This window comes from Myotis nattereri, assembly GCF_964212035.1.
Source record: "Myotis nattereri genome assembly, chromosome: 2".
In the NCBI taxonomy this organism is placed as follows: Eukaryota; Metazoa; Chordata; class Mammalia; order Chiroptera; family Vespertilionidae; genus Myotis; species Myotis nattereri.
The window spans coordinates 109,471,590-109,485,133 of record NC_138076.1 but is presented as its reverse complement, the minus strand read 5'-3'; the positions used below and the strand labels follow the sequence as shown (position 1 = coordinate 109,485,133).

At 44.2% G+C, this 13,544-nt stretch overlaps 1 protein-coding gene and 1 pseudogene across 2 annotated transcripts; both read right to left on the bottom strand.

Moving 5' to 3' along the window:
• Positions 1 to 2,279: 2,279 nt before the first annotated feature.
• LOC308514121 (glycerophosphodiester phosphodiesterase 1-like) lies at positions 2,280 to 3,128 on the bottom strand (the record flags this gene model as incomplete). The annotated part of the gene is made up of 1 exon (XM_081084163.1): positions 2,280 to 3,128. One exon carries the CDS (start codon positions 3,126 to 3,128, stop codon positions 2,280 to 2,282), a length of 849 nt encoding a protein of 282 aa, XP_080940289.1.
• Positions 3,129 to 11,182: 8,054 nt separating this feature from the next.
• Positions 11,183 to 11,833, bottom strand: LOC308513811 (heterogeneous nuclear ribonucleoprotein A1-like; annotated as a pseudogene). The gene has a single exon. The product of its transcript is annotated as a heterogeneous nuclear ribonucleoprotein A1-like (transcript).
• Between the last annotated feature and the right edge of the window lie 1,711 nt (positions 11,834 to 13,544).

The following is a 13,544-nucleotide window of genomic DNA, read 5'->3' as shown; positions in this document are numbered from 1 at the left end:
ATAAATCCCAGATACCTGCTTCCAGCCAGCCTCCACTGGGCGCTTGGGTGGCTGGGGGCTGTGGCCAGCCTCCAAACAGCCATCAGCCCCTCACCCAGGCTGGCCACACCCTCAAGGGGTGAGGGTCCCTGCTGGGGGGCTTGACCAGCCTGCAAACAGCCCTCAGCCCCTCACCCAGGCTGGCCAGGCACTCCAGCAGGACCCCCACCCTGAAGGGGGTGTGGGCAGTCTGAAAACGGCCCTCAGCCCCTCACCCAGGCTGACCAGACACCCCAGTGGGACCCCCACGGTGATCTGGGACACCCTTCAGGGCAAACCAGCCAGCCCCCACCCATGCACCAGGCATATAATAAAAGGATAATATGCAAATTAACCCTACCAGCAGAACGACTGGGAATGACTGGTCACTATGACACACACTAACCACCAGGGGGCAGACACTCAATGCAGAAGCTGCCCCCTGGTGGTCAGTGAGCTCCCACAGGGGGAGCTCTGCTCAGCCACAAGCCAGGCTGATGGCTGCCAGCACAGCAATGGTGGTGGGAGCCTCTCCTGCCTCCTCAGCAGCACTAAGGATGTCCAACTGCAGCTTAGGCCTGGACCCCGCTGGCAAGTGGACATCCCCTGAGGGCTCCTGGGCTGCCAGAGGGATGTCTGACTGCCAGCTTATGCCTGATCCCCCAGGGAGCGGGCCTAAGCCAGCAGGTGGACATCCCCCGAGGTGTCCCAGACTGCGAGAGGGCACAGGCCAGGCTGAGGGACGGCCCCCCCCCCCCGCCCCAGTGCACAAATTTTTGTGCACTGGGCCTCTAGTCTATAATAATAAAAGGGTAATATGCTAATTAAACCAACGTCTTCTGGACGTCATTCTGGATGTCCTTCCTGACGAAGCTGGGGCTGGAGGGAAGCCAGCCTGGGTCTTGGGTGCCAGAGGGAAGCCAGTGCTGGCAGCCAGGGGAAGGAAGGCCCACTCTTGCATGAATTTTTGTGCATCAGGCCTCTAGTCCTATAAAATAAAAGGCTTATATGCAAATCAACCGAACGGGGGAACGACGGGTTACTATGATGCACATTGACCACCAAGGGGCAGACACTCAATGCAGGAGCTGCCCCCTGGTGGTCAGTGCACTCCCACAGGGGAAGGGCCTCTCAGCCAGAAGCCAGGCTCACGGCTGGCGAGTGCAGCAGTGGTGGTGGGAGCCTCTTCCACCTCCGTGGCAGCGCTAAGGGTGTCAGACTGATGGCTTAGGCCCACTCCCCTTGGCTGTCAGTTGGACATCCCCCAAGGGCTCCTGGACCATGAGAGGGTGCAGGCCAGGCTGAGGGACCCCCCTCAAGTGCTTGAATTTCATGCATAGGGCCTCTAGTGTTTTGATAAAGTTTGATAGTGAAACTGCTTGAAGTAATAACCTACCCCAATTACAATGTGCTACCTGAAGAGTGCAAAGACTCACGTCCTTTCTCACCAAATGTAGCCAACCATAAATTGCACAGGTTAATAGTAAATGTGCTAACTCTCTGCGTTCACTTTCCTAAGACCTGATGAGTAGTTCAGGACGTCAGGCCAGTCTCCCACCTTAACAAGGAAGTCATTTTTGAAATGTTCTGCAATTTTCTGTATATTTGCTGCTTTTTTTCTGTTGAAGATCAGGGGTGGTGCTCAAGGAAGATAAAAGGTCTTAGAAAAGCAAGAGCGCCATCTTGTGGAGTATTGGTGCAGCATTTAATTTTTATTTTTTCCTTTTAATGATTTTATTATTAGTATGGTCACAAGTTTGATGACTTACAGTACATTGATAATGTAGCCAAATACAAATATTTTAAATAAGTATATTACATGTGTGTCAAATTTAAAAATGTCAAGTTTTAGTAATCATGCATGTCCCATGCATTTGCATTTGTACCCCCACATTGCACTGTGCTTATCCTCACTGGGTCAGTGTATGCCTCATCGAGGTCTGGGCAGGAACTATTGTGCCTTTTTTTGCAGACCCAGATTTTCAAGAGCAACAGTGTTGAACTCAGGCATTCCATGGGGCACGGTGGCAACACCAGGTTTTGCTTTGGTCCAAGCTACAAATGCAATTACCAACTATTGCTTCTGTGGGCCACCTGATCCCGCCATGGCTTGGGCTAGCACACAGGGTTTCTCAGGATCCCTGCATGAGGCCAGCAGGAAATCTCTGTACCCATAGTTTCCTCCTGGGAGAAAAGTCTGATAGTGAGGTGAGCAGTCTTCCAAAATGCTGTCGGTGATATAGCTGGAACCAAGATAGGATTCACAGTAACTTTTCATCAAAAGTATTAAAAGTCCAACCAATGACCTGAATGCCTTTAGCTGACCATTTCTTTAAGTAGTTCGGGGATATAAAATCCTTTTGTATGAGGAAAGCTGAAATTCCACACAGGTACCACAAGATATTATGCATGCTCCAGTTGAGGAAAATGTCTAAGACCACAAATGTGGGCTGTTTCCAGATGTTATCATAGTGTGGTTTCCCATCTCCCAAATGGCTAAGGCTCCAAGGTCTGTGAGTTAAAGCTGTTACTACATTCTGATCTGTTTGTCTCATCTTAGAGATAACTTCTGGCAAGAAAGAGCAGACCATACTAGTATTGTATAGTTGAGGAAATTCCATATATATTTTCTTTAGAGCATCAATAGCCTTATTTGCATGGCCCTTGACATCAAAGAAGATTGTGAGGTTTTGGTTTAGGGACTCTACAACTCCTTTCAGGGTAGAAATTTTTTCATTAGGGAAATCATTCCTTAATCTGTGATTTGCTGCAAGATTAAGCTTCCTAATTTGTTCAAATGTCAAATCACATATTCGACCAGTGCCATCTGTTGTCCTATCTATTGTATTATCGTGCGTTAAGATGGGAATCCCATCAGAGGTAAACTCAATGTCCAGCTCCATTCCTATTGCTCCATTCTTAGCTGCCTGCTGAATGGCCGCCAGCGTGTTCTTGGGGGCTTCGTGGCAGCTGATGCAGTGGGTGATGGCAAAAACCCAGTCATGGTCCTGAGCACCTGCAGGGCATTGCGTCAGCAGAGGCTCCAAGCTGAAGAGGTGCAGCAGAGGTAGAGGATACCAGTGAAGAGGCAGGCATTGTAGGGGCTGCATGTCACCAGCAGGACCAGCAGCAGCAGGAAGAAGGGGCCCAGGAGGCCCCCCTATGTCTCCCACAGCCACACATTGGGCTCCCCTAGTTCTTTTATTTTAAATTAACTGTTGTGCTATTGAAATAGGATTTTTAGGGGAATATAGGCAGGTTTAGGGAATTTTTAGAATTCGGGTCCATGGAAAAAACACAGGGCTACAGACTGGGAGAAGGTACATTTCCATAACATACGGGCATGGCAACAGTTATATTTACATAAGACAAGGGAACTGGGAGTAGCCAAAAGGTCTATATTTACAAAATAAAGAAGGAAGAAGAAAGCCCAGAAGGAATAAGAGGACAATGAGGGCCTCTGGAGTTACTATAGTAACCAATTCAAAAGGGAATATTGACCAATCAGAGGGGATATCAGGACACAGGAACTGCAGCCTTTGAAGCCTTTATAAACCCTGGAAACTGGAAGTTGGTGGGACTTTTCCCCCCTCCCCATGTGGGAGTCTGTGCTGTGAGATTCTTTCCTCTTCCCCACATAGGAGTTTATACTTGTTCTTCAATAAAATTTCCACCTTTGCTATACCACCTTCCGTCTGTGGATTCTTCATTCTTTGACTCCAACGGACAAAGAGCCCGGGAACCATTCTGCCCAGGGAAACACCTTGTGTTCCCATCTAAAACTTCTGTTTCACTATCACCAATGATTTTCAGGATTCTTTTAATTTTTCTGCTTGCATCTCATCTTTTTGTCTTATTTTCTCTGTGGCACTGGGGGTGGTATTGGTGTCAATTTGCATACCAGCTTTTGCAGACATGAAATTTCCATCAAATATAACTTAATGCATCTGTCCTGTGCTGCCTTTGTCTACTTGTTCCCTAATTTTCATAATTTGCACCAAACTCTGATTTTGCAGTTTTCCAGTACTTCCACAGAGAATATCAAGAAATTTATTTTAAAATCCATGTAACTGCTATAATTTAGAGGAGAGGGAAGAGAATGTGGAATTGAATAAAGGTCAGGCATGCCTCCTTATAAACATGGAAACCTCTCTCCCCAGTTGTTTGGAGTGGGCTCAGTTGTTCAGCATGTGCACTTGCAGATATTGGTTCTGTTCTTTGTTGCTATGATATTGGCAGAGAGATTAGAACCTGAAGAAAGATTTTACATCATTAGAAGGATTCAGGGAGTAGTATTCCAAGTAGGTCTTTCTCCCTGATTATCCCCATGTGGGCAGAGATGAAGAATGGCAGGAATATGAAGCACATAGAGGCTTAAAAAGCCAAGATCTAGACCTCAAAAGGCTGGCAGTGGAGGGCCTAGCTGGCTCCTCTTGCAACAGAGTAAAATGCTCAGACCTCTTTGACTCCATTTTCTTTAAACATGCTTTGTTCCCATGGCTAATAGCTTTTGTTTAGTCTTGCATGCAGCACTAGAGGAATTCTACTTGTAGCTTGAGTTGTACAAAAACAGCCCCTTAGCATAAATTTCCCATCCTGAGGAAATAGGGAAAGTATGTATTGTGTAACCTCTTGATCAGACTCACATCAATTAAAGTCATCAGACTAAAAGCAAAGCTTCCTTGAGCCCCTGATGGCACCAAGATGTCTTTGATAGTCAGTTACCTCTTGTCCCTCCCATTTCTCCCTTCCCTTGATTCTTTCTTTTTTATTTATTTATTTATTTTTAAATTTTTTATTTTATTTTTTATTTTTTTAATTAAATCTTTATTGTTCAGATTATTACAGTTGTTCCTCTTTTTTCCCCCCATAACTCCCCTCCTCCCAGTTCCCACCCCACCCTCCGCCCTCACTCCCCACCCACTGTCCTCATCCATAGGTGCACAATTTTTGTCCAGTCTCTTCCCGCATCTCCCACACCCATTTCCCCCCCAAGAATAGTCAGTCCATTCCCTTTCTATGTCCCTGATTCTATTATGATCACCAGATTATTTTTTCACTTGATTCTTAGATTCACTTGTTGATAGATGCATGTTTGTTGTTCATAATTTGTATCTTTACCTTTTTCTTCTTCTTCCTCTTCTTAAAGAATACCTTTCAGCATTTCATATAATACTGGTTTGGTGGTGATGAACTCCTTTAGCTTTTCCTTATCTGTGAAGCTCTTTATCTGACCTTCAGTTCTGAATGATAGCTTTGCTGGATGAAGTAATCTTGGTTGTAGGTTCTTGGTATTCATCACTTTGAATATTTCTTGCCATTCCCTTCTGGCCTGCAAAGTTTCTGTTGAGAAATCAGCTGACAGTCGTATGGGTATTCCCTTGTAGGTAACTAAGTTTCTTTCTCTTGCTGCTTTTAGGATTTTCTCTTTGTCTTTTGCTCTTGGCATTTTAATTATGATGTGTCTTGGTGTGGTCCTCTTTGGATTCCTTTTGTTTGGGGTTCTCTGCGCTTCCTGGACCTGTAAGTCTATTTCTTTCACCAGGTGGGGGAAGTTTTCTGTCATTATTTCTTCAAATAGGTTTTCAATATCTTGGTCTCTCTCATCTTCTGGCACCCCTATAATTCTGATGTTGGTACGCTTGAAGCTGTCCCAGAGGCTCCTTACACTATCTTCGTATTTTCGGATTCTTTTTTCATTTTGCTTTTCCGGTTGGGTGTTTTTTGCTTCTTCGCATTTCAAATCTTTGACTTGATTCTTGCGCTCCTCTGGTCTGCTGTTGGGTGTCTGTACAATATTCTTTATTTCAGTCAGTGTATGCTTAATTTTTAGTTGGTTCTTTATCACAATATCGAGGGTCTCATTAGATTTCTTGAGGATCTCACTACATTTATCGGCGGCTTCTAGACAGTTCTTGAGAGACCTTAAAAGTGTGGTTTTGAGCTCTATATCTTCCATTTCTGACATTTGCGTCCGTTTCTTTGTCTCCGCATTTTTTTATCTTTTCTTGGTGCACCCCCTAGTGGTCTTTGTGCAAAGTCTTGTTGTAGTTAAGCCTTGATTGTTGTCAGCAATAGTGGGGGTTATTTGACCTCCAGGCTAACTGGCTATGAGAGTCAGCTGTTTCTGCAGTGGGAGAGCTTCTGTGCTGGATCTCTAGGGCGGTGCTAATCTAGCGTTTGCCTGAGGCTATCTGGCAAATGGCTCTGCACAGGGCTTGGGCGGGGCGGGTCCCCGGGGATCTACAGGGTGGGCCGGATTGAGCAGTTATGGCTGCTCTCAGTTCCGTCCCTAGGGGCTCTGCCTCACAGAGTCCCAGCAACTGCTGCAAACCTCAGAGAGAAAGCTGCCTTCGAGTTCTGACTGAAGCCAGAAAGTCCCGCTTCTCCCGTTTGACACTGGGTCCTAGAGACTCGCCCGGATCTGGAGCTCAGAGTCTGAAACTCCCTCCTGGTTGAAAACAACAACCACGCCCTCCGCCGCCAGCCCGCTCCGCACGCACTCCAAACCTGAGTATTTCACTTCAGCACTGCGCCTCCTCTAAATCTGGGTATGATATTCTCCTTCCTCCTAGTTGTAGAATTTCCACTCAGCCAGCCTTCCTGTGGTTCTGGATGATGTCCGTTCCGTCTTTTAGGTGTACCCTTGAATTGGTTGTTCAAGGCAGCAATCTCCAGCGTTAACCTATGCCGCCATCTTGGTTTCTCCCCCTTGATTCTTAAATCAAGCCTGAATTCTGTACTTTGTAACATGGTTCTTTAGAATGCTAGTCTACCATATTCTAGCCTTGCAGGCTTATAAAGTTCCTTGCCCTAACATCTTGTCACTTGATTTTTTGATAAGGTCAAACAGTATGAACTTAAACTCAGTTACAATCTCTGCTTGCCCCTATCCCCCCACTATCTTGCCTTCTAGCCCCAAATAAAAGTCTAAAACATGCCCTAGGAAGAGGAGGAAAAATAAACATATAAATAAAGTTAAAGTCTCTTATATAGTTGTTAATTTATTACATGTATTGGTGAAAAATAGTTTCATAGAATTCCGAAGCAACTTGCTCAGCACTATCCTTTTTGGGGTCAGGCAGCCGACTTCTTGAAAATTCTCCTGAAACTTACTTATCACTTTCACCCTGATCCTCTGTTGTTGAGTAATAATAGCTTGCCCTGAATGACGGACCTCAAAGATACCTTAACTGGTCTTAGCCTATAGTATTTCAATGAAGGGAGGATGACTTCGCTGTGTGTCTGCTCAGTACCTGCACATTCTTCTGGGAGTAGTGACCTTCCTCTTTTAGAAAAGGCTCCTTCTTTGCAATACTCAAACCATGTGGGGTCATGGAAACTGCCATGACCCCATCTTTCTGCCCTCAGTTAATTGGAATCTGATCCAAATGGCCAACCAAGCAGCACCTTTCCCAGGAGCTTTTGAATTTCAGAGAGAGCAGAGTTGATCCTTCCTGGGTGCATGTGCAGTAAAAGAGAATGAAACTGATGCACAGACAGAAGCAGAGAAAAAGGTGGTGAGTGTTTTGGTGGTTTTCAACTTTTTGGTTGGAGTTTTCCTAAGTCCCAGCTGCTCCTCTGACCCTCCCAGGGTTTAAATATGTGACACACTTTTATATCCTTCCAATAAATTCTTCTTTTGTCTAACCTACTTCAGAATGGCTTTCTATTGCTTGTGTCCAAGAGTCCTAATAAATACATATGGGAAGGCCCATGTCAAGGTCACAGCATGGTCAAGAAAGGTAGGCCTGAACACGGTATTCCTTCCCTGTAGGAGACGATATGGAACTAGATTATCAGAAGATTGCTTGGTGAGCAGAAAATCAAACAAGGGCCACTAATTATATGATTAGAGAGTTTAATAGCAACAGACTCTGGGAACCTTATGTATCCTACTTTTTATAGGGATCAATTTGTGGTTTGTTTGTTTTCTAAAGAAATTTATTCAGTGTCATAATCAGACTATTAAATTTATCAATCAACATCATGGGTGAAAAAAAATCTACCTAAAATTCCTTTTTTTTTAAAAAAAAATATTTTTTATTAAATCTTTATTGTTCAGATTTTTACAGTTGTTCCTCTTTTTTTCCCCCATAGCTCTCCTTCACCCAGTTCCCACCCCACCTTCTGCCCTTACCCCTGCCACTGTCCTCATCCATAGGTGTATGGTTTTTGTCCAGTCTCTTCCTGCACCCCCCACACCCCTTCCCCCCTGAGAATTGTCAGTCCACTCCCTTTCTATGTCCCTGATTCTATTATATTCACCAGTTTATTCTGTTCATCAAATTATTTATCTTCTTAAAGGATACCTTTCAGCATTTCATATAATACTGGTTTGGTGGTGATGAACTCCTTTAGCTTTTTCTTATCTGTGAAGCTCTTTATCTGACCTTCAATTCTGAATGATAGTTTTGCTGGGTAAAGTAATCTTGGTTGTAGGTTCTTGGTAGTCATCATTTTGAATATTTCTTGCCACTCCCTTCTGGCCTGCATAGTTTTTGTTGAGAAATCAGCTAACAGTCGTATGGGTACTCCTTGTAGGTAACTAACTGTTTTTCTCTTGCTGCTTTTAAGATTGTCTCTTTGTCTTTTGCTCTTGGCATTTTAATTATGATGTGTGTTGGTGTGATCTTCTTTGGATTCCTTTTGTTTGGGGTTCTCTGCGCATCCTGAACTTGTAAGTCTATTTCTTTCACCAGGTAGGGGAAGTTTTCAGTCATTATTTCTTCAAATAGGTTTTCAATATCTTGCTCTCCCTCTTCTTCTGGCACCCCTATAATTCGGATGTTGGTACGCTTGAAGTTGTCCCAGAGGATCCTTATACTATCTTCATATTTTTGGATTCTTTTTTCTTTTTGCTTTTCCGATTGGGCGTTTTTTGCTTCTTCGTATTTCAAATCTTTGACTTGATTTTCGGGATCCTCTAGTCTGCTATTTGGCCTCTGTATAATGCCGGGGTCCAACCCCAGCAGGTCCAGGGGTTCCCAAAGGCGTAGACAGAGTCGGCAAAGAAGGAATGACACGGAGACAGCATTCAGTTGATCAGCAGCCTAGCCAGGATCTCCAGCCAAGTTCTGGTCTCGATCTCCAGAGAGGTTCTGCTGTTTATTGTCTTGTTACATCCGTATTTATCCCAGTTGATTTTAATCCTGTCAATTTCTATTACAAAGGTTAGGGCGTTTCTTATCTCCATTCCAGGGAGTAAAGGTTATGTAGCTTAAGCATGATTGTTTGTAGTGATTAACTACCCTCCTGGCACTTAGTTAAGAGTTTCTTCCCCTCCCTGACTTCAGGGAAAAATTCCTACCTGGGGAAACAACCTTTCTGGGAGAGGCATCCCCTCCCTGACTTCAGGGAAAAATTCCTACCTGGGGAAACAACCTTTCTCGGAGAGGTGACCTTGGTTAAAACACACAGCCCTAAGGGGAGCAAACATATCACGAACAGTATGCTATATACGCCAGGTCCCTTGAAACATATGCTGTGCAGATGTTTCTTTCCTGCAGCGACTGTGTCAAGCAGCAAGGATGGACTGGCTTCCGGCAGTATAATATTTTTTATTTCAGTCAATGTATGCTTAATTTCTAGTTGGTCCTTTTTCATAACCTCGAGGGTCTCACTAAATTTATCGGCGGTTTCTAGAAAATTCTTGAAAAACCTTATAACCGTGGTTTTGAACTCTATATCCAGTCGTTTGCTTTCCTCCATTTCTGTCATTTGTGACCTGTTTCTTTGTCTCCACATTTTTTATGCTTCCCTGTGTTGGTAGAGCGGCTTTGTGTGCTAGGTGTCCTATAGGGCCCAATGGCTCAGCCTCCCCAATTACCTGAGGTGGACACTCTTGGTGCACCCCTTTGTGGGCTTTGTGCACAGTCTTGTTGTAGTTAAGCCTTGATTGTTGTAGGTATCACTGGGAGGAATTGACCTCCAGGCCAATTGACTGTGAGAATCAGCTGTGTCTGCAGTGGGAGAACTTCTGTGCTGGAGACACCCTTCTGGGGCAAGACTTGCTTCAGTGGGGCTTTGGTGCTCACTGAGTCTGCCCTCTGAGTGTGTCCCTTATGGATTTGAGGAGTTGTAATCTGGATGGTCCACTCTGACCACTGGGTATATTGGCTGTTGAATCTCTAAGGAGGTGCTAATTTAGCCTTTGCCTGAGGCCACCCAGCAGGAGCTATGGAGAGCTCTGCAGATTCCTTTTCTTTGTTTGGAGTTTGGAGGTGCCTAGATGAGGCCCAGCTGTGAAGCAATGCAAGCTGCTGTGGGGCCTTGGGCCTTCTTTTTGGATGTTCTGGGTCTCTCTGACTCAGCTGCAGTTAGTTAGGTAATTTTCAGGTTGCAAAGGGTCAGGGCATTCATATGCAAAAGTCTCTGCGCACAGCTTGGATGGGGCAGGGTCTCAGGGAATCAACAGGGCGGAGCAAACAGCTATGGCTGATCCTCAGCCCTTCCCTAAGAGGTCCCGGGTCTTACTGTTCTGCGGTAATTGCTGCAAGAGCCTCTGAGAGAAAACCGCCCTTGAGTTCTGCCCAATGCCAGACAGTCCAGTTTCTCCCCGTATGAGTCTGGGTCCCCAGAGACTCTCCCGGAACTGGAGTTCAGAGCAGTCAGGAGCTTGTGTCTCACTCCCGATTGAAAAAGACAACCGTGTCCTCAGCTGCCAGCCCTTTCCACATGCACCTCCGTACCTCTGCACTTTACTTCCACACCGCACCTCCTTTGAGTTTCAGTGTGCTTTTCTCTTTCCTTCTAGTTGTAGAATTTCCACTTGGCCAGCCTTCCTGTGGTTCTGGATGATGTTCGTTTTGTCTTTTGGTTGTTTTTTTGAAGTGGTTGTGCGAGGCAGCAATTTCCGGTGTTTTACCTATGCTGCCATCTTGGTTTTTCTCTACCTTTGTTGGAATACTTTATACTTTCCACAACGGAAACTAAAATAACCTGTTATACAACTAGTCACAAATATAGTCCTCGAGTTTTTTTGTCCATTCATATGAGTATTGTCTAAAACTTATCTTCTTTTGTAGCAGTGAGGCTCTGTCACCACTGTGCTTGGCTGAGTTCACAAATCTGTTGTAACCAGTAGCTTCCCTGTCAGTTCTCTGACTCTCCTCTTCTGCTAAGCTTTGTTTCCTGGTAGTAATTAAACCTTCCTGCCACTGCCTTAGCTATTGCTGCTGCTGGAATTGCTGTAGCCACCTTTTGTGGTTTAGCAAAGTATTGGTCTCCACCACCATAGGAGCCAGAGCTTCTACCTCCAAAGTTTCTTCCTTTCATGGGTCCAAAATTTGAAGATTGATTATTATAATTGCCAAAATCATTGTCGTTTTGGCGACCTCCAAAATTGCTTCTATCATTACCAAATCCATTATTGACATCCCCACTGCCACCATATTCACCACCACCATGGCTGCCACCAAAGCCACCTCCACCACTGAAGTTTTCTACATGACCAAAGTTGTCATTTCCATCAAAACCACCTCCATGACTACCTCTGAAGTTTCCAGAACCACTTCAACCTCTTTGGTTGGATGAAGCACTAGCCATCTCTTGCTTAGACAGGGCTTTCCTTACTCCACAGTTGTGGCCATTCACAGTATGATATTTTTGAATGATAATCTTGTCTACTGAGTCATCAAAAGCTACAAAAGCAAAGCCTTTCCCTGCCACTGCCTTGGTCAGTCATGATTTCAATCACCTTAACTTTCCCATATTTTCTTTCTTCCTTTCTTCTTTCTCTCCCTCCCTCCCTCCCTCCCTCCCTCCCTCCCTCCCTCCTTCCCTTCCTCCCTTTTTTTTTATGTGCCTTAGTCATGGAACAGCTCTGGCCACCCAGGCATCAAGCTTAGTTCAAGATGAACTAAGAACTGTAGTCTGCTTTGCCCCTGATTGATATAAGTGCAACATCACCAATCAGGTGTCTTCTTGCCCATTGCCAGGGAGTAACTTTCCCATACTTTTCAAAATAATCTCTTAGGTGTTCTTCAGGGTCGTCGCCATCTTCTTCCTCTTTTTTTTTTTTTTGTTAATCCTCACCTGAGGATATTTTTTTTCCGTTGATTTTTGGAGAGTGGAGAGAAGTGAGACAGAGGGAGAAAAATTGATGTGAGAGAGACACATCGATTGGTTGCCTCCTGCATGTACCCCAACCAAGGCAAGATTGAACCTGCAACCCAGGTACATGCCATCAATTGGGAATCAAACCCAAGACCCTTCAGTTCTTGGGCCCACACTCTAACCACTGAGCAACACCTGCCAGAGCTTGTTCCTGTTCTTAAGGGAAACCTTTGTAAATGTCTTAATATAATAGTTTGTGTTCTCCACTCCTCCCCCCACAAATTGTCTCAGTTAATTGTGAGTTGTTGATCTGCAATATATTTTTTTAGAATTGGTTTTCCACACTCCCCAATAAAATCTTGCTATAATTTTTATTGGGAATATTGAATAGTCAATGTCTAATTTGGAGAGAATTGACAAAAGTGTTTTGCTCTACTTATTTTGATCTTTAAAATCCTTTAATAAAGCTTTAATATATTTATATTTATACTGTTAGGGGATGATAAAGTTCTATGAAGAATAAAACAGAGTAAGAAGAGGGAGTGATTGATCACAAGAGGATGGGATTAGTTTGTGATAGTCTCTTATTTATTATTTATTTATTTATTTATTTATTTATAAAGTTTTATTTTTGTATATGTGCTAAATCTTAGGACCTGTGGACAATCTTCAGTCAGTCTCGGCTTGAAAAAGGCTGAGAAGTGTGTGATCTGGTGGTGAAATTTTCTTTTGGGAATCTGGGTTTCAAAATAAAAACATTTCACTGATTTCTAAGTTTAAATCATGATGGATCTTTCCCCCTTTTTTCTCACACCTCTCAAGTTTGGAGGAGAAGTGCTACATTTTGTTTGCAAACAAACGAATTGTCAGAAATACAATCGGCAGCAAGGTAATACATTGAGCATTTCTGTAGTGAATAATCACACCCCAAAACTTGCCAAACACTAAACACTCACATTGGTGCGGGACCAATTCCGGTTGAGCCCTACTGTAAAACCAGTACTGAATGGTTTTTCCCGTAAAACAAAACTTGGGGGGGAAGGTGTGTTCTACTCGCTCGGCAGTATGTAGGTACCTTCAAACTAGAGACCAAAATCGGGCATTTATAATGAATGAAAAGGCAATTTTCTTATACAGTTACAATTCTAAATAAGGCAGGGTATCCATCAAATGAACCACAAAATTCAGCAGAGTTCTTGGGAGAACTTAAGCTGGAAAAATACTAAGAAGACAAAAACAAAAGAACACTGAAAGGAACTATTTTGGAGTTATTTGAATATTCAGACTGCCGCTTTCGATTGTGATAGTCTCTTTAAGAAAGGGAACTGAGCAGAGCCGGATTACATGGAAGAGCGAGTCTTATGGAAGACCCATGGTCACAACATTAAAGGCCAAGCGAATGGCAAGGGCAAACATCTTTAGCTTGTGTGTGTGTGGCGGGAGGGGGGGGGGGCGGGAGGGGGGGGGGG